Below are 27,309 nucleotides of genomic sequence, written 5' to 3'. Positions count from 1 at the left end.
GGATGAAACTGAATACCCGTAAGTAGGATTGGAAACCTTATTGGGATTACAATTTTTTTAAATTTGGCCGAAATCGGGGACGGTAAATAAAGGAAGTCTGCCTCCTCCGGACTGCATGGCTTTTTAAAGCAACGGAATTGGAAGGCTGCAATTGAAGGAAAAGTAATTCTGAACGTTTGAACTATTTAACTTTGGCATTGAACTTTAATTCCCCCCCCCCCTAGCAAGCAGGAGCAGGGGGGGAAGAAAAGGGAATTTAGTTTAACCTGCATGAGAGAAAATTTAAGTGAATAAATTCTACTGTCTCTGACTCTGGGAACAGACTGCCTGGGTGAAGCACTTTGACAGGAACTGTCTGACAGAACCTGCTGCAAAGCGAAGAGCTTAAATGGATACAATTCTTGGGACTCTATAGAAATAACACTGTTGCAATCAGAAGCCTGAAAAGTTTTTTTTCTTAAAAAACCTCTCCCTTAAGAGGACTTTTGGTTTCTTTGTTTCTCCTGTTTATTGGATACAATGAACTGCTCCCTCTAGAGCAGTGTTTCCCAACCTTGGGCCTCCAGCTGTTTTTGAACTACAATTCCCATCATCCCTGACCACTGGTCTTGCTAGCTAGGGATGATGGGAGTTGTAGTCCAAAAACAGCTGGAGGCCCAAGGTTGGGAAACACTGCTCTAGAGGGCTGAAAGGCAACAGTTGTAACATAGACTGTCAAAAAAACAAGTCACTGGATTTTTCCACTTAAGAGCTGTTCCTGTGGGAACGACCTTGGGACATGAGTGGCTCCGCAGAAGAGATAGCAACAAGATCTAAGGCTAAAGCTGCACAAAAGAAAAGGGGCTCAATATCAGGCTTACTGCCAACAGGCACAGCTGGACAGGAGAGAGGAATAAACGTATTCATGGATTCAGTGACTCAAGCACTACTTAAAATAAATGAATCTTTAGAAAATTTGACAAAGCAGAGTGCGGAAAATACTAAACAACTGACAGAACTTACAGCAAAATTGGATTTAAATACCAAAAGCATTACTTCTAACACAGAAACTATAAATAGATTGGTCCAAGAAAACGCTACAATTCGAAAAATTGCAGAAGATGCTAAATTTACTGCTGAAACCACACAGGAAAGTTTAATACCAGTTTGTAAGAAGCTTGACCAGCATGAGGCGACCCTGTCTTTGTGGGAGATGCAGAGGAAAGAGAAGAATTTGAGACTTAGGCTGGTTCCTGAAAGTGAAGGGGACAACCTAGTGGACTTTCTCACAAAAGAATTATCAGAATTTTGGCAGGTAAACTCAGAGGAAGAAGAATTTAAGATAACAACCGCCTTCAGATTGGGCAGAAGCCAAGGCAGGAAGATTCCAAGGGATTGTCTGATAACTCTGAGATCTAAAGAGGAAAGGGATAAAATACTAAACTTGCATTACCAGAGAACTCTTCAGATTGGAAATGTTTCTGTGCAAATTTACAAGGACATCCCAAGAACTTACTTTAAGAATCTGGTTGACCTGCTGAAGAAGAACAATATACCTTTTAGGTGGGAATTTCCACAAGGATTGTCTTTCAACTTTAAAGGAAAGAAAGTCAAAATAAGAACAGTGCAAGATAAAGAACAATTCCTGGACAGAAACGAGGAGGACCTTCTGAAAGGAGTGCTAGATTCGACCTCTGATACAGATCTTGGAAACTTGACATTTGGACTGAAGTCACCAACGGAAGAGGAACAGCCGCAGGGAGCAGCTGGAGGTATCTAATTAACAATGTCTCTGCAATTTTTAACTTGGAACTGTAACGGACTGAACCTTCCCAGAAAAAGACGTGAGGTCTTTCATATTTTGAAAAGAGAACAATTGGACTTGATTTGTCTACAAGATGTGGAGATTTACAACAAGGCCCAAAAAACTTTGAAGGACTATTTTGAGATAAATCTGAGGACAGATGTTGAGAAAAGAGTGATCTGGGACGCAAGCAAGGCCGTGATGCGAGGTTTCTTAATACAACAGAATTCCATAAAGAGAAAGAAACAAAATGAGAAGAAAGATAAGATTTTGGAAAAAATAAAAGAAGGAGAAAAGAAACTGAGGTCTAAACCAAAGTCTCATGAGATTCTGAGAGAAATCAAGTTTTATCAGACGCAATATATGGAATTGATGAACCAGGAGATAGAATGGAAAATTAAACAAATGAGACAGAGGACATTTGAATCAGCGGACAAATGTGGGAAACTTCTAGCATGGCAATTGAAGAAGAGACAGAAATTAAATACAGTCACAAGCCTGGAGGTGGATGGAAAGAATATTTTTAAACCAAATGAGATCAGCAACTGTTTCCAGAGCTACTTTAGGAGATTATTATATGCACAAGGGCCAGAGAATGAAGGAGATATAGAAGACTTTCTTAAGAAATATGGATTACAAAAAATATCACAAGAGAGTATGTTGATTTTAAATGAGGAAATAACAGATCAAGAAATAGAGGGTGCCATTCAAAATATGCAACTAGGGAAATCTCCAGGACCAGATGGACTAACCTCCAGATATTATAAAGCATTGAAGGAATGGTTAATACAGCCGCTTAAGGAGGTTTGTAATGAAATATTAGAGGGGGAAAAGGCACCTGAATCGTGGAAAGAAGCATTTATTACACTTATACCAAAGACTGAAACTGAAAAAAATCAGATCAAGAACTACCACCCTATATCATTACTTAATGTGGATTACAAAATATTTGCTGACATTTTAGCAAAAAGACTGAAGAGGGTGTTAATGGAAGAGATTCACAATGATCAGGCAGGCTTTCTCCCAGGAAGACATCTATCAGACAATGTAAGGAATATAATTGACATTATAGAGCTGCTAACTGTAAATATTAACACGAAAGCAGTTTTAATTTTTGTGGACGCGGAGAAAGCCTTTGATAATATTTCTTGGAACTTTATGAAGAAGAATCTCCACGGGATGGGGGTAGGCCAAAGGTTTGAAAATGGTATAGGTGCAATATATTCTGAACAAAAGGCAAAGCTAATTGTAAATAACGTGGTTACAGGTGAACTTTCTATAGAAAAAGGGACACGGCAGGGGTGCCCAATATCCCCATTACTTTTTATATCAGTCCTGGAGGTTTTGCTGAATATGATTAGGGGGGACCAGCTGGTAAAAGGAGTTCAGGTCGGAGCTAAACATTATAAATTGAAGGCATTTGCAGATGACTTAGTATTGACTTTACAAGAGCCAGACACTAGTACAAAAAGAGTTTTAGAGTTAATTCAAGTTTTTGGTCAGGTAGCAGGATTTAAGTTGAACAAACAAAAAACTAAAGTTTTGGAAAAAAAACTTAACAAATGTTGAAAGAGAGAGCTTTCAAAATGAAACTGGGTTAACGGTGGCAAAGAAAGTAAAATATTTGGGGATTAACATGACATCTAAAAATGTGAACTTATTCAAAGATAATTATGATAAATGCTGGACAGAGGTCAAGAAAGACCTAGAAATATGGTCGAATTTGAAGCTTTCCTTGTTAGGCCGAATCGCTGTAATTAAAATGAATGTATTGCCTAGAATGTTATTCTTGTTTTAGACATTACAAATTGTGGATAAACTGGATTGCTTTAAGAAGTGGCAGAAAGATATATCTAAATTTATCTGGCAGGGCAAAAAGCCCAGAATAAAATTCAAGATACTTACTGATGCAAAAGAAAGAGGGGGGTTTGCCCTGCCGGACTTAAGATTGTATTATGAATTGGCAGCTTTCTGCTGGCTGAAAGATTGGCTACTTCTTGAGAATGCAGATATTCTGGATTTGGAAGGATTTGACAATAGGTTTGGTTGGCATGCATATATATGGTATGACAAGGTTAAAGTTCATAAGGGTTTCAAAAATCACATTGTTAGGAAAGCATTATACAATGTTTGGATTCGATACAAGGATTTGTTGGAAAATAAAACTCCTAGGTGGTTATCACCTATGGAGGCTAAGGAAGTGAAGAAATTTAACATAGCAAAATGGCCAAAATATTCTGAAATTTTAGAACAAGAAAGCGGTGAATTTAAACTACAGAGTTTCGAGAAATTAAAGTCTAAGGTACGAGATTGGCTCCATTATTATCAAATAATGGAGACTTTTAAACAAGACAGGAAAATAGGCTTCCAGAGGGAGAAATTGAAACTAGAAACAGAATTGTTAGAACCCAATACTAAGAATCTATCAAGAATGTACAATTTGTTGCTGAGGTGGAATACAATAGATGAGACAGTTAAATCAGCCATGATTAAATGGGCACAGGACATTGGTCATGACATTATGTTTGCTGACTGGGAACAGTTATGGACCACCGGTATTAAATTCACGGCATGTAATGCCTTAAGAGAAAATATTATGAAAATGATTTATAGGTGGTACATGACCCCAGTCAAGCTTGCAAAGATTTACCACTTGCCCAATAATAAATGCTGGAAATGTCATGAGACTGAAGGTACCTTCTTTCACCTTTGGTGGACCTGCCCAAAGATTAAAGCCTTTTGGGAAATGATTTATAATGAAATTAAGAAGGTACTTAAGTGCACCTTTTACAAGAAGCCAGAGGCTTTTCTCTTGGGCATGGTCGGTCAATTGGTGTCAAGGAGGGACAAGACCTTTTTTATGTACGCCACTACAGCAGTAAGGATCCTTCTAGCAAAGTATTGGAAGACACAAGAACTACCCACACTGGAAGAATGGCAGACGAAAGTGATTGACTTTATGGGACTGGCAGAAATGACTGGCAGAATCCGTGACCAAGAGAAGGAGACGGTGGAGGAAGATTGGAAGAAATTTAAAGTATATCTTAAGGATTGTTATAAAATTGAGGAGTGCTAAAATGTCAAGGGGGAGGGAAGATGCAGAATTACAGCTGAAACTATTTGATGATTTAAGGTGGAATTGAGAAATGATTGATTGCACCCTTGAGAGGTTTGGCAGTCCATGATTGATTGATTGGTTTATTACGGCCATTGGCCCATATCTAAAAACAATACATCAAAATTTATCCATAAACAATACAATTTAAACAGTTCCAAGTTAAAACACCGCATTGAGAAAGATAATAAGTTTTAACTTAATTGGTAAAAAGGGTTGCTGAAAAATTGTAAAACAAGGATGCAAAAAGGGTGAGGTACGGGGGAGTCCGAGAAAGGAGGGTTAAGAAAATGAGGTTAAGAAATGATATTTTGTGTATCTGTTTGATCTTATCGATGATTATATGATGTTGCTGTTTTATTTTAAAAATTGGAAAATCAATAAAAATTATTTTAAAAAAGGCCAATCTAGACACGGCATTAATCCAAACTTTCAAAATAGCATGCTTAAAATGGCCACTTTTATTTTGAAGAAAAAGCCACCAGAGTCTCAATGCTATCATGACAGTTTCCTCCTGAAAACTACCCCACCAGTGCTACTATTTGCCTTTGGAGATGGTGCTTAGTACAAATTTTAATTATATTAGAAAGAAATAATAGTCTGTTAAGATTATTATTATTAAATGTAAGATGATTTTTTTTTCTCATACTGCAGTATTAAAGAGATAATTTATGTTTTCATGATAAACAGTAAAATAATATTTTTAGAAGTGCTCTTAAAATCTAGTTTAAAAGCACAATGACACTTCAAAATATATTCAAACACAGTGGGAACTCAACTGTGCACAGTATTGCAGCCAAAATATAAATCTTTGTATTGTGCCTTCAATTCTTAGGTGCTGTACAAAAAGATAAAATAAGAGAGGCCCTGCTTAAAGGCTTGTGATGGAGCAGAAAGCTTTTAACATTATGTTCCAAAAAGCCTTGCTCACTAGAGCAGTGTTTCCCAACCTTGTGCCTCCAGATGTTTTTGGCCTACAACTCCCATCATCCCTAGCTAGCAAGACCAGTGGTCAGGGATGATGGGAGTTGTAGGCCAAAAACATCTGGAGGCACAAGGTTGGGAAACACTGCACTAGAGATTTCTAAAGTCAACATTTTATTTTCATATTCCTGGAAAATACATAAATAAATCATACAGGATAAATCTGTCTTCGGTGTCTAAAAACTGCCAAATCCAAAGAAGGTACCATGGGTTCCAACAGGGCCTATAATCTGAGAAGAACAATATATATTTGGAAGCTTTATGGCAGATTCATAACTTCTTTTTTTCATGACAAGTATTTGGCTTGTGGAGGAATTTCATATCTGTAACCAAAATGGTATTTATGAACTCGGCCATGATGGGACAGTTTCTGAAACTGGAATACAGCAAGAACTTGATATATAAAGATTACTTGGGTTGGGATGGGGCAATCATTTTAAAAAGCAAGCCGAAAACTAGAATAATATAATGTAAAATGAAGCCAGACAGCTATAACGAAAACACAGTATGATTTGTATACTGCAGGATCACTGTAAAGGTAAAAGGACCACTGACCATTAGGTCCGGTTGTGGCCGACTCTGGGGTTGCAGCGCTCATCTCGCTTTACTGGCCGAGGGAGCCGGCGTACAGCTTCTGGGTCATGTGGCCAGCATGACTAAGTCGCTTCTGGCGAACCAGAGCAGCGCACGGAAATGCCGTTTACCTTCCCGCTGGAGCGGTACCTATTTATCTACTTGCACTTTGAGGTGCTTTTGAACTGCTAGGTTGGCAGGAGCAGGGACTGAGCAACGGGAGCTCACCCCGTTGTGGGGATTCGAACTGCTGACCTTCTGATCGGCAAGTCCTAGGCTCTGTGGTTTAAACCACAGCGCCACCCACGACCTGCAAATGCCAGAAGAACTAAGGACTCATATCAGCTTCAGACATTCAAAATTAACATGGTAGGGTAAGAACAAGTGAGCTGCAAGGGTTTTAAAGGTTGGTGGAAGTAACCTAAATCAGCCTCTTCTGCACGTTCATCTTGGAGGTATGGAAATGAATAGTTATAGTGGTGTTTTTCAAACTGCATTCATGTATATAACACATGTACCTATTGTGTAGAAATTTTCTGAGTGAAATATCTGACCTAATTTTCAAGGGTACACTCCCACCTTTCAGAATTTTGGCCCAGAACTGCCCTGGAAAGTTGAAAAGTGTACACCCTTGGTTTTAAACATCCAAAAAAAGCAAAAGAAAAGAAGATACAACTCACTTGCACTTCCTCTACCCCAGCTTTTTTCAGTGTCCAAAGCTGCTGTCAGCACATTCATCAGCCAAGCCACAGTCTCAGTCTCTATTCCACATTTGTAACCTAACAGAGTTATTGTGAGACTAACCAAGATCAGAAAATAGCATGCTTTCCCTTATGGATAAAGCAAATCTACACCAATAAGTGAATACAGTGTGTTCCGGTCATGGGATTCAGAGAAACTTCCAGAGTAAATTAGTTCCCCCACTCCCCCCCCCCCCAAAATTCCAAATGATGAAGTTTCAAATGAGGTTATGAGCTGGTTTAAAGCCAAACAAAAATACGATGCTAAATGTGTTACTTGAACTTGTATTTGTTTATTTGCTTCTTTTATCATTAACAACTGCTGCAGGAGAGGGGCAGATTTTCATCAGGATCAAGTTACACAGGGAGGGGTCTGAACCCTTTCTCCCTCCCCCCCTGCAGTAATTATGAACCACCACACCCAGCTATTAGCGCTGTGTTATGAGTCTGTGGGTGCCAGACTCCCCTGTACAGTGGTACCTCGGGTTACCAACGCTTCAGGTTACAGACTCCGCTAACTCAAAAATAGTACCTCGGGTTAAGAACTTTACTTCAGGATGAGAACAGAAATCGTGCAGTGGCAGAGCGGCGGCAGCGGGAAGCCCCATTAGCTAAAGTGGTACCTCAGGTTAAGAACAGTTTCAGGTTAAGAACAGACCTCCAGAATGAACTAAGTTCTTCACCCAAGGTACCACTGTATTAAGTGTTTCAGACACCACCACCCTGTTATGAGTTTCTGGGTACCAGACACTGAACCCCTTGATTCTGCAAATGTTAAAATATAAGCCAGGCCAGTTTCCTGATAAGCAAATTGCCTGGGGTGATGGACCGTTAGGAGAACAGACAGAAGATTATGAGCTATTAGGGAAGCCAAAGAGAGGGGGCTTTGTGACAGGCAGCAAATGGGAGGGGCCCCTCCCTCACTTCAGAGTTAGTTAGAAGACAAAGGCAGAGTTTGAAACATTTATAGTTTGCTATGTTGGGGAAACATAGGGGGGGAAAGGTTGCAGGCTGTTAAAGGCAGAAAAGCTGGAGAGATGGTTGATTTCTGTTTGCATCCAAGGCTGCAGCTATGGGAGAAACAAGACCCTCTTGGGGTGTCAATGCTGTGAACCCCTTCATCGTAGGTTCAGGTTGTATATATAGTAGCACCTTGGCTTACGTTACCCTCAGGTAATGTAAAATTCGGATTGTGAAAGCGGCAAACCCGTAGGTATTTTACCGGGTTTTGCCGTGCACAGAAGTGGTCCTCTGGTTGCGAAAACCTTGGGATCCGGCCGGACCTCCGGAACAGATCCAGTCCGCAACAGGAAGTACCACTGTATGTGTAAATGACCCATATCATAAAGACACCACAGTCTCTGCTTTGCCTCATTTCCAAAGGGAAACACAAACCATGGTTAATGTGCGTGGAACACCCGGAATCTCACACCACTCAGAGATTGGGATGGCATGCAACACCTGTAAAGAAAGCTTTCTTTGCTGCTTATGGGAGCTCTCCCCTACCTTCCCCTTACAGCTTAAGGAAAATTTTCATTGGGTCTGTGTCAGGTGAGAAAATGGTTTAAAAGCCTTCCTCACATGCTGTGGTCCTAAATAAATTCCCCTCCCTTCCAATTTGATCTCCATGTGCCCCATTTAGCATCACATCTAGTTAGGTAATTCTAAATGTACAATGGAGAAGCAGACATGTCATCTCCTGAATAAGTTAGTGTACAATGTTGGTACTATAATAGGACAGCAGTAGGAACAAGATACTTTTTAATGTTCTTATATATGTTGGAAGCTGCCCATAGTGCCTGGGACAATCAAGTCAGATGGGTGGGGTACAAATAAATTATTACTGTTGTTGTTGTTGTTGTTGATTACCAAACTGTTGTTGTTGTTGATTACCAAACTCTTCCTATAAGTTACAGCAGATTGAACTGAAAAGGACAGGACAGAACGTCTCTCTGACCATACACAGAAAATACCTCACTGCATGTACAGGGAGCACACACAAACAGAAAGTGGATCGCAGCAGCAAGCCACACTTAACAGTTTGAATGCATACTATTTGTACTTTCAAGACACAAATAAAGACACAAGCTTTTTCAGCTGGCTGATAAGTGTTAGAACAGTATGCATGTGAGCCAGGTCTATGCAGAGCTTATCTGAGACCCAGGGCAGGAGTCTTGTCCATGAGACATGCCACCGTGACACCACTGTCTACTCTGATCTGACACTACATGTTAGTACTCATTAGTCCCAATTTTACTATTGAAGGCTTGCAGTGCATAAGGACAGGAACAGGCATTTTGCCCATTTAGTCAGCTGGGAGGCACTGTCTTGGCATGACAGTGTAAGTCTGATAGGCCTCCTCAACCAACTTAGCTATCTGAGGCCTGGAGCAAATGTGTCCGGCTCCCCCCTCACTGTGTGGGTCTGATGTGAGCTGTGCATTTTGGGACTGTATGCATGTCTGTATAAGGCTGAGAGGCTGCAGGCTAGTGACCTGTCTATATATTACCTGGGTTAGGAGTTGCTCCATGGAGCTAGATGGGCGAGGGGAGGCTCTAGTGAAACTATTCTGGCTCTGTACCTGTCCCACACATAGATGACCTCCTACTAAAATCTCTTAAGCAAAAACAGTTCCTGAAGGAAGAGCAGTAAGAAGGAAGAGTCAGGTGCCTCTTTTTAGAGTTTGCAGCTAAGTGTATGGCACAAATAACACTTTCTCACTTTCATGCTTGAGAAAGATGCTCACGTCTAGTGAGAGAGAAAATGTACCCTGCTTGGGGTTGGGATGGATGATGTCATGCAATATCACTAACAAATGTTTCAGATTGCCAGTAGGTACCATCAGAGGCTATTGTTGCAGCGACTGAAAACTGTGGAGTTGCTGGGCCGGGGGTAATTTCAAAGCCTCAATAAGATGACCGCATAAATCCATTAAAGAATGACCAGATTAGGATGGGCATTGTGGTTTCTTTGGTTGTTTTGGTGCCGGAGAGTCCTAGAGTGGATTGGCAGAGGTATGTTATATATTTTCCTCAGCACTGCTGGCAATATAGAATATGCAAGAAAAGCATCATTTTCTGAGCACCACTGAGATTCGTTGAAAATGAACAGAGGAGCAATGTACCACATTCTACTTCTTGGGGTGTCAGATCATCACCATTTTCATATCACTTCACATCTCCTCAAATACAGTACGTATTTCTAACTGAGTCAGCTCACACATACAGCTGAGTCATCAAGGGCTCAATAACCTAAAGTTTTCATCTATGAAGGATGCACATATGTGAATTGGACAAGAGTTAAGATTAATTCATAGCATGATCTTATTTGTCATTAGGTTCAAACCACAGGTTTATTCTCCTACCAAGAACTTACCTGTACCTGTCGAACATCTTCTGTATGTTCTGTCTCTCTTGCCACAGTGGCAGTTTCACTTCCTAGATGGGAAAGTAAATATTCAGAGTTACTTTCACTGTTAGAAGCAACTATAACTTGTGAAATGCTATAACTTGTGAAATGCTCTTCCCAGGGAGGCTTGCCTAGTACCTTCATTACCTATCTTTAGGCACCAGTCAAAAATATCTCTTCAACCAGGCATTCAGGTGATTAACATTCTATAGCTTTTTTAATGTCTTTGTGTAAGGGCATAATTGCTTTGTTAATAATAATAATAATAATAATAATAATAATAATAATAATAAACATTTATTTATATCCCACCCTCAGGGGCTCAGGGCGGCTAGCATCAGATATATAACATCATATAACAACATATATAGCATCAGATATATAACATTAGTATATATAAAATCAAACAATAATTAAATTACCTCCTAGAAACAAGTCAAAATCAAATCAAATTGTTTTTGTTTTATTATGTATTTTGCATTCTCATTTTGTAGTTTTCTGGGGTTTTTTAAAAAATATACTGTATTTTTCGCCCCATAGGGCGCACTGGCCCATAGGGCACACCTAGTTTTTTTTTGGGGGGGGGGGATAAAGGAAAAAAAATATTCCCCCCCCAGGCACGGGGCTGGGGCGGGGGAAGCCCAAGCTTCGGCTGACACCAGCCCCCAGAACAGGCTGCTATCCGCAAGCCTTGGGAACTCCCGTGGGCTCCCAAGGCTTGCGGATAGCTTCCTGAAGCCTGGAGAGCGAGAGGGGTTGTTGCGCACCGATGCCTCTCGCACTTCCGGCTTCAATGAAAGCCTGCATTCGCCCCATAGGACGCACACACATTTCCCCTTCATTTTGGGAGGGGAAAAAGTGTGTCCTATGGGGCAAAAAATACGGTAATTTTATTAATCTAGATTTTCAAGATGGCCTATAAAAGAGAACCACAAAACAAATATAAAACAAACCAGAAACATCAAAAACAAAAGCAATTATCGTAGTAACAGTAAAAATACAAAAAGCAGTAGATATAAAATCAGTTAAAATCCTGGGCAATCTTTTTTTTGGGGGGGGGGGGATGTCTAAAACGTGGCTCCCTGTTGTGAACTGCCCTAGGATCTTCATATGAAGGGTGGTAAACAAATTGTTGCTGTTGCTGTTGTTGTTACTGTTGCTACTATCAATAATATGCATCTTGAGCAACAACAAACAAACTTGAAAACTATCTGAAAATCCAGATTTTATCCCACTGCAGTTTAAAGTAGAAATTGTATATCAGAAGCATACAATTTTATTGTTTGAGGAGTGTATTCCTCCATTTGTGTCTGTCTCTGGGTGGAAGGGCACAGCAATGTAACAAGTGGTGGTTTGTTTAAAACCTTTGCATGGCAGCGCTGTGTGGCCAGCTTGACACCTGTGGCCTTTTGTCTGGTGAGTCAAGTAGTACCAGACTACCCTGCTGTCCTGATTGGAACTGCAGGTATTTGACAACATAGCTGGAGACTACAGGTGACTATCTCTACATGTGACCAAAGGTACTATGGAGAACTTTTTATAACAGCTATATGCCACAGTTGAAAGGGGCTATGCCCCAGTGGTAGAGTACATGCTATGCAGCAAGAAGATCTTGGGTGTGAGCCAACTTTTTTTTTAAAAAAAAACAACCAGGTAGCAGAACTGAGAAACACCTCTGCCTGTTGCCCTGAAGAGCTGGTGCCCACACAGTTCTAGATAAACCAGTGGTTTGACTCAGAATAAGGCAGTTTCACATGTGACATTTTCACCATGGAAGAACTAGAGTTGATAATCATCATCAGACTTTAATTCCACTACTAAATAAAGACAATGCAAAAACGCAATGCACATCTAAATCAAAATTCATTATTGCATCTAAAACAATGCATTGCAGCAAAGCCATTTCCGAACTTGAGAGGAGAGGGGGTTGCGGGCCACCCCCTCCCACACACGTGGGGGCTGGCCTTCTGCCCCTGTGAGAACAAGGGAATCCCCAGGCGTGCCTGCGACCCTGCCCGCCAATCGGCGAGTGGGGGGAGGTGTGGCCTAGCCCATTTAAGGCCAGGCGCGCCCTGAGACCGCCCTCTTTGCCCCGTTCCAGCTGACCGGTTTGTACTTCCTTCCCTGTGTTCTTCTCCCTGGTCTATTGGCCAGGGTAATTGTTATGCAAATGAAGGGGGGGAGGAGGCGCCATCACCTTCCCCCAAGGAAAAGGGTAGTCCGGTAGAGGACTCCGGGGGGCGTTGCCTTGTCCGAAACCTAGGGAGGTAAGGGCCTCCGGCACACCCCCGAGCGGTGACACCCGTGGGATCCTAGTTGGCGTACTTCAACAGGACTCCCACGGCTTGTGGATAACCCTCCATGCCGGGTAGTCGATAGGAGCCAATGCCTAAGGCCAATGCCTTTCAATTCCTGTAATCAATAAAGTTGTGGCCTTTTATGCCTATTAACCTTAAATAATGTATCCAGTGTCTTCATTTCACATGGGGGGAGGGGATTTGCCACGCAAACTGTGACAATGTCAGTAATTCAGGAGAGACTCACCCCTCAAATGCTTGGGTAAAAATACCCCATCTGCTTCCATTTTTCCAACGCAACTGCCATTGATGGGCTTGTAGCCCAGGACTTCTGGACTCAAGTATAATGTTCCCACACCAAACACTTGGGCCATGTGCATTTTGGCAATAAGTAGGAGTACCTTTGTTTCTCTATGATTTATTGTTGATTCTTAGGTCAGCAGTCTCTCCTAAGTCTTTGTAAAATCTTGCTATCCTATTTCCATCTGTTTTTCCTCACCTACGCAGATGTTTTCACATTGGATTATTAAATAATATTTTGCATGCCTTATACTTTCTGATTTTTATATTTCACATAGGTCAGGCCAGTTTACTTTTTCAAAAGCTGTTTAAAGTGCCACTGCTTTGGTTGAAAGGGTGAATACTAATTGGTTTCCCAGGATACAGAATGCAATTGGCATTTGTGATACAGCAGCCAACAGGCAGGCATAAAATCTATATTAAAGATGCCTGAAATCTCTCCTGGTTAGTATAATTTTATATCATGATCAGATTGCATTACTTAGAAATATGTCCCATGGATTTTAATAGGACCTCTTTTTACTAAAATCAGCTGTCATCTGTGACATCACAAAAGCTCTGACAATGGCTGGAGGTGGGTGAAGTGAAAGCTCACAGAGCTGACAGAAGTTTCTATCGCAAGCATGCGCATCATCTAAACTTGAGCACCAGCTTCTCTCCTTTAATGCACTTGCACATACATGCTTGCAATTAAAGTATTTTTACTGATGCAAAATCAAATTGCTACTGTTGAAATGGAAACCTTATAAACTTAAGATATAATCCCAGTGGCAAAATGTACATACAAATGTACCTTTGTATACACTTTAGAAACATGCCTTGAAAAACAAGTAGTGGACCCACAAAGTAGGAAACAGTAGCACAAGGAAGTAAGAAACCTCTGTATAGTAATATTTTGCATTAAGATGTTTAATTTTCCATTAGCATTTCTGGGTGGAATCCAGCTGGTTTTGCTCTGATGATGGAAAGCATCCATTAGCAGAAAACGAAGGGAGGCATTTTTTACTGCAACCTTCCATCTCTCCCAAAATAAGTTTTGAGCAGATCTGAAGGGGGCTGTTTGGGAGAGAAATTGCCTCCTTTCTTGTTCTAATGAGAAATGCCCTCTGCTAGCAGAGCAACACCAGCTGGATTCCACCCCCAGGACTGATATTTTTGAATAGGTTACAACAATTATCTGACTTGTTAACATATTTCATTTATTCTCATTTACATACAGCATAACTTTTCTGTTAAATTCATTATATAAATTCATTATATAGCCCATTACTTACCCTGTTCATCTTCTATTAGCATGCATGTGAAAAAAAGTTCACAAAATTACTTTCACTTAGGAGCAATTTCATTAACTCACATCAGTTTGGACAATAAAAGCCAATACCAAATTGTTTCATCTATATTTTAAATGTGCAGTACAATCAAGAGCCAAACTATTTGGGTGACCTGCTAAAAATCAAAACGTGACATCACACAGGCTGCTGATTTAATATAATTTCTGCTCATAGCCTTGTGGGGAAATTGTACATACGTATATCCAACAGATATGGCATCATTGGATAGCTTTTAGGGTTTGGATCCAAGGATCCAGCTAGAAAATCCCATTCAGTGCGATAATTGAAATTATTAAGATTTTTGAATGCAGAAAACAAAAAAACAAAGAGGAAGCCATCAAATCTAGCACGTGAGGAAGCCACTTTAACTAAACTGTATAATTTGGTATATAAATAATTGGTTTTAATAATTGTATTAATTGGATAAAATTGGCATTGTTGGATAGAAACTAAGTGGTTTCCAGCTGTAATGCTTTAAGAGAATATGGGGGAAAAAGGTCTAGAAATAGGTAAAAATTTATTGGTAAGGATATGCTGAACTAACAATTTGAATTGGAATACAAAAAAGGGAGGTATGAGGAGGTCCAGGAAATAAGTTAATGGAAAATAAGTAATGGAAACTCTGTGTGTTTTTAATTATTTTTATTTTTGTATTTTTGTTATTTTTTTCTTTTTGATTTTCATTGTATTATTATTGAAAATTTTAATAAATATTCTATAAAAAATAAAAATAAAATTGGCATTGTTATAATGAGGCTGTTATTGGAATGATATTGGAAAATCAATAAAAATATTTATTAAATAAAGGAAAGAACATTCCATTCAGTGCTAATTGTGGAGCGGCATGTTCAACAATAGGCATACCCTTAATTCAGATACAACCTTTTCCCAAGAACTGTTTGAAAACAGCTTGACTTTTCCCATATTATATTTGGAACTCATACTTCAATGCATTCACATTGGTGCACTGCCACTTGGGGAAATGTTGGGATGGGAAGGTAAGCACTTTGCCTAGACAATCATTAGACATCCCTGCCTGTCCATGCACATCATGTGCTACGACACCTTGCTTGGTTACTGGCTCTGCTCCATTTTGACATGGAGACAAAAATAAAGGAGGAGGCAGCAGCTGCAGTGGTAGCATCTATGGCAATCTCATCTACTAGATGGTTGGTAGCTGCTACCTGAGAAGAAGCCCTGTTATTTGTTATCATTGGTACTTCACAATGCTAAAGTAGATGACAGAATGATTATGCACCTCCTGCCTAGTGTTCAGAAAGCAGAATAAATCCCATGGACACTGAGAAATCATCTGTTCTTTTGGAGCTTCAAATGTAACAATTGGAAATAATTTTTTATTTTATTTGTAAAAAAAGATATACTGGATTTTCCCCTTTTTGTGGCTTTCAGTGTTTGCTAGCCACCTTGAGAATTTGGATTAGAAATATATTGAATAAAATGTGGGCTAGAAATATATGAAATAAAATCTCTAATGAAAAATTGTTAATGGATACCAAGAGAAGCTGCTGAATCATAGTTAGAAGGGACTCTGACAGTCATCTAGTCTAACTGCCTGCAAGAAGGAATCTCAACTAGATCATACATGACAGATGGCCATCCAACTGCTGCTTAAAAACCTCCAAGGAAGGAGAGCCCGCCACCTCTTGTGGGAGTCTGTTCCCCTGTTGAACAGCTCTTACTGTCAGAAAGTTCTTCTTGGTGTTTAGTTGGAATCTCCTTTTTTTTTGTAACTTGAATATTGAACCTTCTTCTTCCCATCTTCTTCCCCAGATACAGTTGTACTTATTGAGTGAAAAATTGGGTTTTGGAGAGTTTTAAGACTAAACTCATCCTGAGACTTTGAGAAGGGAGAAACTACTAGAGAGTCACAGTGGCTCATGTCATGTCATGTCATGTCATGTCATCTCATGGACCTGTAGTTCGATAAAACAAATGCCATTTTTCATCATTTCATCAAAATCTTTTCTGAATGTACACTCCTGTTACAGAATAAAACTCAGCTTTAAAATAAAAAATCTTTTTTATTTATTTATTAGAGTGGATATGAAGGTGCAAGGCTTCCATGAATGGAAGCCCTCTTCTGTGCAAAGAAGGGCTTTTTCTGACTTGGTACAAGATCCTTGCGTGAAAAACTAAACAAAACTGAAATTAACATGAGTGCATAAAATCTTGTGTGGTCTCTTCAACTATTACTTGAAACGTGTGCTACCGTAAGGCGTAAGTAACAACACTTTTGTTAGCTCTTGCACAGGTTTATGGGAAAGCACCACTACTAAATTTTTACAGCTACCATGTTTCTGGATCTAAACCCATGATTCCAAGCTAAGTAATACATTCTATTTGCACTTTCAGGCCTTACCTGTTTCTGCATGTTTCACTCTCTGTCCTTCATCTGGAGGCTTTGGAGGGGGCCACACTGATGGAATTCTCCTTGGAAATCTTCCTTCAATGTAATCTGATGAGTGTGTGGGTTGGTTGACTGCAGCCCAAGTATAAAGCTGATCTTGCTGTAATTATTTAAAAAATAAAAATAAATATTACATCTCTTCAAGTTCCAAAGATGTTACATCAGTGCTACATCAGTACTTTCTTTGATCTCATAAAATTCCCAGTGATTGGGGTTTTTTTAAAAGGTTTTTTAAAAGGTTCCCTGAAATTCTTGGTTCAGAGTTAGCAGCAATAGAAAACTCATAGCTATACAGTATTTGGCCAAGTACAAATATTTCAGGGCAATACCTCTGAACTAGGTGTCTTCAGATAATTCTAAAATGCATTCCAAAACAGACCCCTTAAAGGAATGAAAACATTTTGTGAGCCCATGGTATAAGAATGTGCTGTGTAATAAATAGGTTATTTATTGATATTTAAAATAAATGGATAGAGGCAGTGCACCTTGAAATCTCAGCAATAATTTAGCAATAATTTGACCTTTGACCCAATAAGAGATTTTTTTCGGGGGGGGGGGTCCCAAATCCCAAATAAAACAAATCCCATCTATGTAACACTATTAACAAAACAACTAAAAAATAAGATAAACATCACAGTTAAACCAAAAATCATATTACAAATGTTTCTTCATGCTATTATGATTGATGAACAGATGACAGGGCGAAATACACGTTTTGAAATGTAAAACCATATTAATCAAGGAAGCTTCATTAAACTAAGGCTGGATCTAGACCCATCAAAAAAGTGATTCAGTTAAATGGGTTGCAAACTTCAAAAAGGGAAATCCCATTGGCGAAAGACGGGACTCCACAGCACCATATGGTGTTAGAGCATTATAACACATATAAAGCGTTTTTTCTTTACCAATGTAGCCGAGTCCTTAAGTCAGACCAATGACATGTCTATCTCAATACTACATACTCCGACTGACATTGGGTCTCCAGTGTTTCGGAGAGAGTACTGGAGACGCTGGAGATTGAACCTGAGACTTTCTGCATGCAAAGCAGATACTCTACCACTGAGCTATGGCCCTTCTTCATGAGTAAGACAGACCACACAAGCTTTACTTAATGCCCCATATCAAACAACTGCCATTGCCAAGACCAGTAACTACCATAATTTATTTTTAATGGTGGTCAAGTAAGTTGGGGGTGATGACCCTTTGTGCGTGAAAATTAAAAAGACAGGGACAGACAGCTTGACTTATAACCAACTGAAAATTAGAAACATTTAATGACAGCACTAACTGATGGGTATATAGCTGAATTAAATGTCAACTTGGGCAACCAGGTTAGCTCTGTGCCTTTCACTATCTCAGCTTCAGTTTTCCCATGGATAAAATAAGAGTAATGGTGATTTGCCTCATAGGGTTATTAAAAGGAAAATCTTTAACTCTAGTGTTATTAGCACCATCAACAACAGGGGAAGGGGTGGAGTGCTGCTTTAGACAATTTTGTCTCTAGTGTTCTAAAGTGCAGTGGAATTTAATGCAGATGGCTACATTTAGCAATGCTGAGTTTTATTGTTAGCTAAATGATACAGGGATAAGTGAAGCAAACTATTGAATAACAGTGCATTTTTGACACCAAAACTTATCCTCATTCACAAAATAATAGCATTCAGTTTTCAGAGGAAACCCTCTTACATTACATCAAGGCACAGAATTATATGTTCAATTGTAAATGAAGAGTGAATGAAATTCAAGCAAGGTCTAGCTAAATTTAAATTGGGGGATTTTATAAACCTGGTTTTAGAATCTACCATCTCTAATCTCCTTGCACTCTAAAATGAAGAGGAGCCTTTGCACATATATATCTACAGACTACAGGTTTACGTATTTTTACACCACACACTAAACTTTCTAAAACAAAACAGTATGCATGTCTGTGGAAGATTGAGAATAAATAAAGACACCAAATCTTAGCATAACAGTACTGACTGCAATATTAACAATAAGAATTCTTATGGCAAACCAGCTTGTTTGAAAAGTGCACAAGGCAGTAAAGTTTTCTATATTGTTGGCCCCACTGTGCTTTCATCTCATTTGCTAAATACAAATTTTACTCTGCATATGTCTTCTGCAGTCCAGGATGACAAGCCCTTCTCTTACCATGTCAAATTATTGGATATGTAAGAAATGTCCAGTTTCCCCCAGTTAATAATCTGCCCACTAATGAAACAAACCAGATGATTTTTTTTAAAAAGGCATGGTAGCTTTACAAGCTATCTGCCTGGTATATTTATATATCTATCAACAAAATAAGGATGCATGCGTACATATACTCTTACACAGCAATTCTGGCTGGCTCTTTAAACTGCAGAGGTATCCTACATGGGTGAGGCAAGCTACTTGCCTGCATAAACTGAAGGTACCGTTCCAGATCTGAATCAGGAATGGTACCATATTTCTTTTCATTACATCTAATCAAACAGCTTCACTTATCCATCAAATATATTTCCATGCCAGCTTACAAAATAGTTGCTTCTTACCTAGCCATCGATAAAAATTCAGTTGCTGCATTGTTAACAGTTAAGCTCACATGGTACTTACTGCCAGGAACAAGTGTACATGACCTCCAAGCTGAATTCAGGGAGTGTCATTATCTTGTTTGTATCTTTACTGACGTAGACAGACTCATCTCATGAATAAATGAGTAGCTACTGAAGTCTTAGAGTGCATATAAGCAGCAAAGTCATTGCAACTCGGTGCCTCTTCACAACGCCACGCACAGGTTTGGGAAGAAAGACCCAAAGGTAAAGCAGTATGCCCTGAAAGGGTTAACATGCGATAGAAATAGCACTGAGATCAATTCACACAGACCTGCCCAAACTGGTTATAAGGATGTTAGAAGGAGCCTTAGTCAGCAGTACTGAATTAGCTGGGGAAAACAGAAAACTACACAGAGGCTACACTGAACATAAATTACAGGATATAAGGAGGAGAGATTGCTATTAATACTTCAAGTTTGCTTTCTTCTAATCAACTAAAAATTATGCCAAAAATTGCTGCGTACATTAGCTCTATTTTGATTATTCTCCAGCAGAACTACTGCAGGTGGAGCAGCTGCACTACTTCAACACATATTTCATAGAATCATAGAATCTTAGAGTTGGAAGGGACCTCAAGGGTCATCTAGTCCAACCCGCTGCAATGCCGGAATCTCAGCTAAAGCATCCATGACAGATGGCCAGCCAACCTCTGTTTAAAAACCTCCAAGGAAGGAGAGTCCAGCACCTCTCGTGGGAGTCTGTTACAGTCCTGAACAGTTCTTACTGTCAAAAAGTTTTTCCAAATGTTTAGTGGGAATCTCCTTTCTTGCAGCTTGAAGCCATTGGTTCGAGTCCTACCCTCCAGAACAGGAGAAAACAAGCGTGCTCCCTCTTGATGTGACAGCCCTTAAGATATTGAAGATGGCTATCCTATCTCCTCTCAGTCCCCTCTTGTCCAGGCTAAACACACCCAGCTCCTTCAACCGTTCCTCATAAGGCTTACTTTTTAGACCCGTGATCATCTTGGTTGCCCTCCCCTGCACATGTTCCAGCTTCTCAACATCCTTCTTAAATTGATCTGAACGCTATACTTCTGTTAAAGCATTTTAGAAAACACTGGATTCAGAAGAAAAGGCGATACATCAGGACCAGTCCTGTGATAGAGTAAGGCAACCACATTAGGTAGCAGACACTGCTTCTGCTACTACTTCAATTTATATCCCACCCTTCCTCCTGAGGAGCCCAGGGTAGCAATGATAAAACATTTTTTAAAAGTGCAAAAACAGTTAAAACTGTTATCTTAAGCAGTGATCTCCAAGTTGCCAAGAACAGTTCCTTTCAGCAAAAGCCAAGATAATGAGGCATGCTTTTATATTACTCCTGACAGACACACCTCACTCTAGAGGGCATTCCACCAGGGGCGCCATCTCCTAGGGGCTGAGCCCTTTTGGCGTGCTACCCCCCCCCATCCCCAGAAAAAAATATTTTTGCAGATCACAATATTAAGTCTGCTTCCCTCTCCCAGACACATGAATTCCTAGTCTGCTGATAGATCAGTGCAAGTTGGTTCCACCTAATCCAGAATCCTTTTTCCTGCTGAAATGCTTATTCTTCAGAAGTCCAACAAGCAGGGCATGCCCACATTCCCCTGCTATTTCCCCCACAGCACCTGACATTAAGAGGCAGACTGCCTCTGAACTCAAGGTTTTGCCTCTGAATCATGACTCAATTATTTATACGCTTCTTTTTCTCCATAAGTGTACCTATTCCTATTGCCTATGACCACCACCACCATCCTGTCGCAGCGAATGCATCCCATGTTAATTGTACACATTGCATGACAAAATGTTTCAAAATATTGTTGAACACTGTGTGCGTTCACCCACAAGCAGCTCCCCTTTCCCCACTCACAACTCAGTTCTGGTCTGTGACAAACTTGCTATCAAGGTAAAACTTGTCCTCAATGGCCTGCAGTGGTGCTAGGGTCAGTTAGGAGCACCAACTCTCAAACTGCCCCTCAGAGGCATGTAGCGGAGCTGGGGGGAAACTGTCACTGCTGCCATGGCAACCTGATGCCTCCTTTGAGCACAAATGCTATGGCAGCCACACAGGGACATCCTGTGTGGACGTCTGTGCCAACAGCAGGGCCCCCCTCTTGCACACATAAGCCATGTCAGGCCGTTTGTGGCTGAGGCCCCACCATTTCACATGCGTGTTCAGGCCCCTCTCCTGGGGGATGATGGGAGTTGAATTAGAGAAGGAGGGCACCATGTTGGTGGGGAAGGGAAGGAACTCTCATGCCTCCACAGCCCTCATCCACAGGCTGCATGAAATCCAGCGGGCATCCTGGGATGAAGGTAAAGCCCAGGGCACCTTCAAAGAAATCATGGCTGTCTCGCTTAAAATGGGGCACTTGGAAGGTATGAACTGTTAGTCCGGACAGTTTCAGTATATACAATGGGATGGTGTGCCATCTTATCCTTTGCCTGTCAATGAAGTGACAAATAATCTGATAATTTAAATTTCCATGGCATGGCTTGCCTAAAATATCAAGAATACTGGATAATAATACGAGGCAGCTTCGTTTGTTCCTAATGTGATGAACCAGCCCCATGTATACTTGGGGTGCAATAATTGCTGGGGATCATAGCATGCTATTTCTATGGTATATAAACTTTGTGGTTCTTACCCTTGGGGAAATAATCCATTTTATTTCAAAATATGAAATGGATATCTACAGCCTGGAATAGAATGGTATTCGACACCTGCCAAATCCACATCATTGAATATTGAGGAGTTTGTTTTTAAGATGGTATCTAACACCTCAACAAATTTCATTTATGAACCAGTATTACTACAAAAGTGGTAGATGTCTATATTAATTGTAAGTAGAAGTTTCTAAGATACAAATATATTGGGAGAGGGCACTTATAGGAGTGAATTCCACGACTTTTAATAATCACAAAATTCAATGTTGCTGCAAAATGGAAAAATAAGAATCCTTCTAATATCTACAGACATGCACAAGTACGGCTTTTAGCTGAAAACTGCATTCATGAGCATACTCAGCAATGCCATTTTCAGTTTGGAGTCAGATGATTTCCTGTCTTAGGAGCTCTGGGTGGGTGGAAAAAACATTACGATTTTAAATGCCTGAAAAAATCCATTGTTTGCAAGGCGACTCTGGGGTAAGAAAGGGCAAGCACTGATCATCAAAAACAAACAGCAACATCTAGATCAGCAGGGGATCAACAGCACGGCAACTGGAAACAGGGTGCCAATTCTCTGGAGCCCTGGGAGCACCCACAAAATTCCCCATGAAGGGGCTGGGCACCCACAATTTTTGGTGCCAGGGTGATGCACATTGCATGGCACCCACGGTCCTGGGCACCCACGGTCATGGGGCTAAGTCAGCACTCCTGACTGGAAAGCCTCATTATGCGGTTCCATCTAAAAATTCCTACCAGTTTTCATAGATTATATATATCTCACCTTAAAAGGAAGAGGAATGTGCCATAAGATAAAATGTGGGGTGGGATTGAACTATTAAATCCCATCGGCAAAAGTCATACACGAGGACTTCAGTTTGTGTAGTGCGGCTTTCCTCTCTCTCCTCCTTCCTGTGAATCACCTGTGCTCTTGCAATTGGTCCCGGCGCCTTGGGAAAACCCTTCGAACAGCACACAGGGAGGAGGAGAGAGGATTGTTTCACCTGACAAGCAAGGATGAACCTTGCTTGTCTGACTGATGAAAGGATCAGAAGAGTACAACACTGAATTCCATCCATACCTTTGAAAAGATCAAGAAGCAACCAGCCATCATACTATCATCTATGAATATATCATTTCAGAGCATCCAGAACACAAAAATATAATTACAGTAAGAAGCACACACCAAACTGAATAAAGAAACCAGCACTATAAATCTGCAAAGTCAGTGTTCTCAAAGTAAAAGTGTTGAGCACTGCAGAATAAAGATACATTTGGATCTTCAAATTCTTAGATGTTCAACAATCACAGTATCATAGAGGACCAAGTGGATCATCTAGAACAGGAATCCCCCAACTCGGCCCCCCAGCTGTTTTGGGACTTCAAGTCTCATCATCCCTAGCTAACAGGACCAGTGGTCAGGGACGATAGGAATTGTAGTCCCAAAACATATGGAGAGCCGAGTTTGGGGATTCCTGATCTAGAACATGTTATACTTAAAAGCAGGGTTGTCCAACTAGCAGAAAGCCCATAAGCATTTCTTTATCTGTATCTGTGGCTGGATCAAGACACGTCAAAGAAGCTATTCAGTTAAACACGTTGCAAACTCATAAAGGGAAATCAGGTATAGAAAGACGGGACTCCACAGTGCCATTTGGTGTCACAGTGTTATATTGCATATACAATGCATATAAAACTTTTCCTTTACCAATCTAGCCATTTCCTGGAACTGGAACTGTATTTTGGACTGGCTCTGCTAGTGTGTTTGCACTGCACTGACCTTGTTGAAACCTTCTTGCCTCTCCCCAGCCCTCCCAATACGCATACAGTCTTTTACCCTTAAGGTATGGTGAAAGCTTTGTCGTGCAGGATAGGATCAAATAGAGCAACTGAAGATGGCTAGGCTGGTATGTTCCTCCTCCTATGTATTAGATGGGACTTTCAAAGACAGTCATAACACAACCAATGTGTAAGGCCCCCTTTTCATACAAGAGTCCTTAATTTCCTTAGTCAAGAAGACAGGGCTCATTACCTAAATTACAAGTTCATAAGATTACTGTTCTAGCCAACAGCCATGACAAACCTGTATTAGGCAATAGTATTAATAAAATAATACAGAACATGCATCCTTGATATAAAAATCCATAATATAAAAAAGAGTTTGCCAAGTTATTGATCATTAAAACAGTTTCCCTTATGCATCTCGGCCAGCTCCAATTCTAATATTATTTTACCTTTTTAAAATCCAATTTGGCAACATCCATGATGTAAGAGAGGGAAATTACAGAGACACCAACAAACTCAAATCCAGCTTGATTTGAGATTAAATTTCTAAAATCAAAATTTATAGTGATTTTACCTAACTCCGTTTTTCTGACCCACCCCTCACCCCCCGCTAGTGCATAGAGGGCCACTCTCTGTGTTACAAAGTTATTAGTGCCACTCAAAAGAAGCCAAACCATTTCTGCCAGGGCGTGTCTGCTTGCTCATGTGAAAAAAGGCTTCAGAAATCGATCTCTTGGATCTCTGTATAAGAGGGAGGCTAAGAGATAATGGTGGGATGCAGGTGGCGCTGTGGTCTAAACCACAGAGCCTAGGGCTTGCTGATCAGAAGGTCTGCAGTTCGATCCCCTGCAATAGGGTGAGCTCCCGTTGTTCGGTCCCAGCTCCTGCCCACCTAGCAGTTCGAAAGCACATCAAGTGCAAGTAGATAAATAGGTACTGCTATGGTGGGAAGGTAAACGGTGTTTCCATGCGCTGCTCTGGTTCCCCATGCTGGCCACATGACCCGGAAGCTGTTTGCAGACAAATGCCGGCTCCCTCGGCTTACAGAGAGAGATGAGCGCACAACCCCAGAGTCGTCTGCGACTGGCCCTAACGGTCAGGGGTACCTTTACCTTTATCTTTTAAGAGATAATGAGTGATGTCTTCTACCTGGGGTTGATCACAAATACAAAGTCTGTTTGCGTATGGGACCTTGTTGTAGCAGCCATCCAAGATGGCAGTGGGCATCACTTGGAAACACAGCTCAATAAAGCTATTAAGGAATCTAGTGAGATGCTCTGTTCTCAAGAATGGATAGCAAGGGGGAAACATGGTGTTTCTAATTAGGTATCGGTCCCTTCTGGGTTCTATTCAGAAGATCCAATCCCTTAGTTGACACTTATTCAAGGTCAAAGCAGAGCTCAGTTCTGGAAAATAGTAATACTCTAAAACATATTGACAAGCTGATTTTCAGAGTTGGCTATCACCCAATTCCATGTAGCACAGCTCAGGAAAATGCTCAATAGGCATAGCAGCAATTTTTAAAAATATATTTTAACTGAGCACAGTCCGCTCTTGCTTTAACTGTTGACCAGCTGCATTCTGTATGAAGAGCTGCTAATATTCCTGATGGCAAAGAGTATAGCTTCCAAAAAAATTTTTTGCAATGTTTCCCAAACTTTCATGGAGTTCAAATCAGAGCCCCAGATTTCAACACCATGGAGCATTTGATAAAGCACTTTACTACCAAATATATTTAGAGCAGGTTCAATCAGCTGCCCTCCTTTATTGTAATAGAACTTCAAGTGTGCCCCTAAAGTTTTGGGTGCTTTGACTTTCAATGCCTCCATATGACACTTCCAAGAGAGGGTTTCATGAAAGAGTACACTCAGGTATTTACATGAGAATGCTTGCTGATCTAAGCATCATTTATACCTAGGAACTGTGTTCGCCAAAAACCACAATCTTGGTTGCTCTTGGAGTAATTTATAGATAGGTTTTTCTGTATACAGTATGTGGTGAACAACTCCAAGAGATTTTTGAGAGACAATCATGAAAGAGAGAGTACTAAATCATCTGCCTACAACAATATTAAGACCTTCTGTTCCTAATTACTGGAGAGGGGGAGTTTGCATTGCCTAAATATGGCACCAAATCATTAATATAAAAGCTAAAAAGATTGGGAGCCAGAATGCAACCTTGCTTCAAAATTTCTCCCACAGTCTGCCCCAATTAATAGAGTTGATTGCCCCAGTTGGAGCAACTGCAGAGGGTTCCTTGCTACCTTTAGGCTTATACTTGGAAAATATTTTTCTAACCTCACATAATACACAAAAGCCTGAAAGTTTTGGGATTTGTATTCAAACACAATTTATATATTCTACACAGGAGTGCTATAGACATATGTAAGGGTCAATATACATATTTGAGCACACACAGGTCACACTCCTGCTTTTCTGATAAGAGAAGAAGCGAATCCTTCTCTTCCTATTCCCCCTCTCCATGCCTAGGGAGGACATGTTTAAGCAAGCTCCAAAATTAGAGCACATGTTTGAAGCTATCTTTCTGTACTTTCTACCCAAAAGTATTCTGCCTGTGTTCTTGCTGTTGCTTGGATAAATGTAGGAAGAAGACCTTTGAATCTGTAAGTAAAGAACTTTAAATTTACTTAGCAGTGTGTGGCCTGTTCATTGAATGAGGGGTAGAAAACGGGGGGGGGGATGCTGTATGCAAACTAAACAAGATATGAAAAGGTTTAACAGCTTATATTCCCATTTTATACTGCTGCTTGTCTTTTGTGAGTTTAAACTCTGCTTCTAGGGGCTCTTTCCTGCTGGATCTGTAATGGCTTACGTTGACATATTAAGACTGTAATTCACACCAAATGGCTGGCAGTGGTGGGGTTTAATAGAGCATAGTCACTGCTGCATCCACTGCCCCCAACACTTGCACTGGCCAGGATGAAAAATGATGGGCAGGGCAGGAAAAATGGCCTATTTGACCCACCAAATCCTGTACTGGGCCCACTGTCACCATGTGATGGCATCAGGATTAGCTCAGGATCCAGTGAACCCTATGCTAGCCCCCTTCCTGTCCCATTTTGGAGGTTTCTGCTGACTACTACTATTTGTGCAGGAACACTGGGAGAAGCACATTGGGGTCTCCTTGGAGGAAGGCCTCTCCCCCATCAGCCATGGACTTACCCTGTCACTGGAGACCAACAAAGCCTGGCAGGGCTAGGTTGAACTACATATCCAGCTCATCCAGATCTCTTCCAGCAAAGCAGATCAGGGATTTAGTTTGCACCAGTATTTATTTTAAGCATTTATATACTACTTTTCTTCTTG

The 27,309-nt window shown here is 40.5% G+C and overlaps 1 protein-coding gene and 1 long non-coding RNA gene across 2 annotated transcripts in view; one reads left to right on the top strand and one right to left on the bottom strand.

Annotated features, from left to right (window-relative positions):
* FMN2 (formin 2) overlaps positions 1–27,309 on the bottom strand; it is a 162,720-nt gene that overhangs the window by 113,897 nt on the left and 21,514 nt on the right. The window contains exons 4-5 of the mRNA XM_083732050.1: positions 16,912–17,059; positions 10,571–10,632 (exon numbers count right to left, since the gene is read on the bottom strand). Coding sequence (XP_083588176.1) covers positions 10,571–10,632; positions 16,912–17,059 — 210 coding nt within the window. The remainder of the gene's footprint in view (positions 1–10,570; positions 10,633–16,911; positions 17,060–27,309) is intronic.
* On the top strand, positions 21,404–26,629 carry LOC310841693. The gene is made up of 2 exons (XR_014562698.1): positions 21,404–21,847; positions 26,473–26,629. It is a non-coding gene; the product is annotated as an uncharacterized lncRNA (long non-coding RNA).

This window comes from Podarcis gaigeae, assembly GCF_964106915.1.
Source record: "Podarcis gaigeae genome assembly, chromosome: 3".
Lineage (NCBI taxonomy): Eukaryota > Metazoa > Chordata > Lepidosauria > Squamata > Lacertidae > Podarcis > Podarcis gaigeae.
Note: the sequence above shows the minus strand (reverse complement) of the source record. Positions and strands in the feature narration are given on the sequence as shown.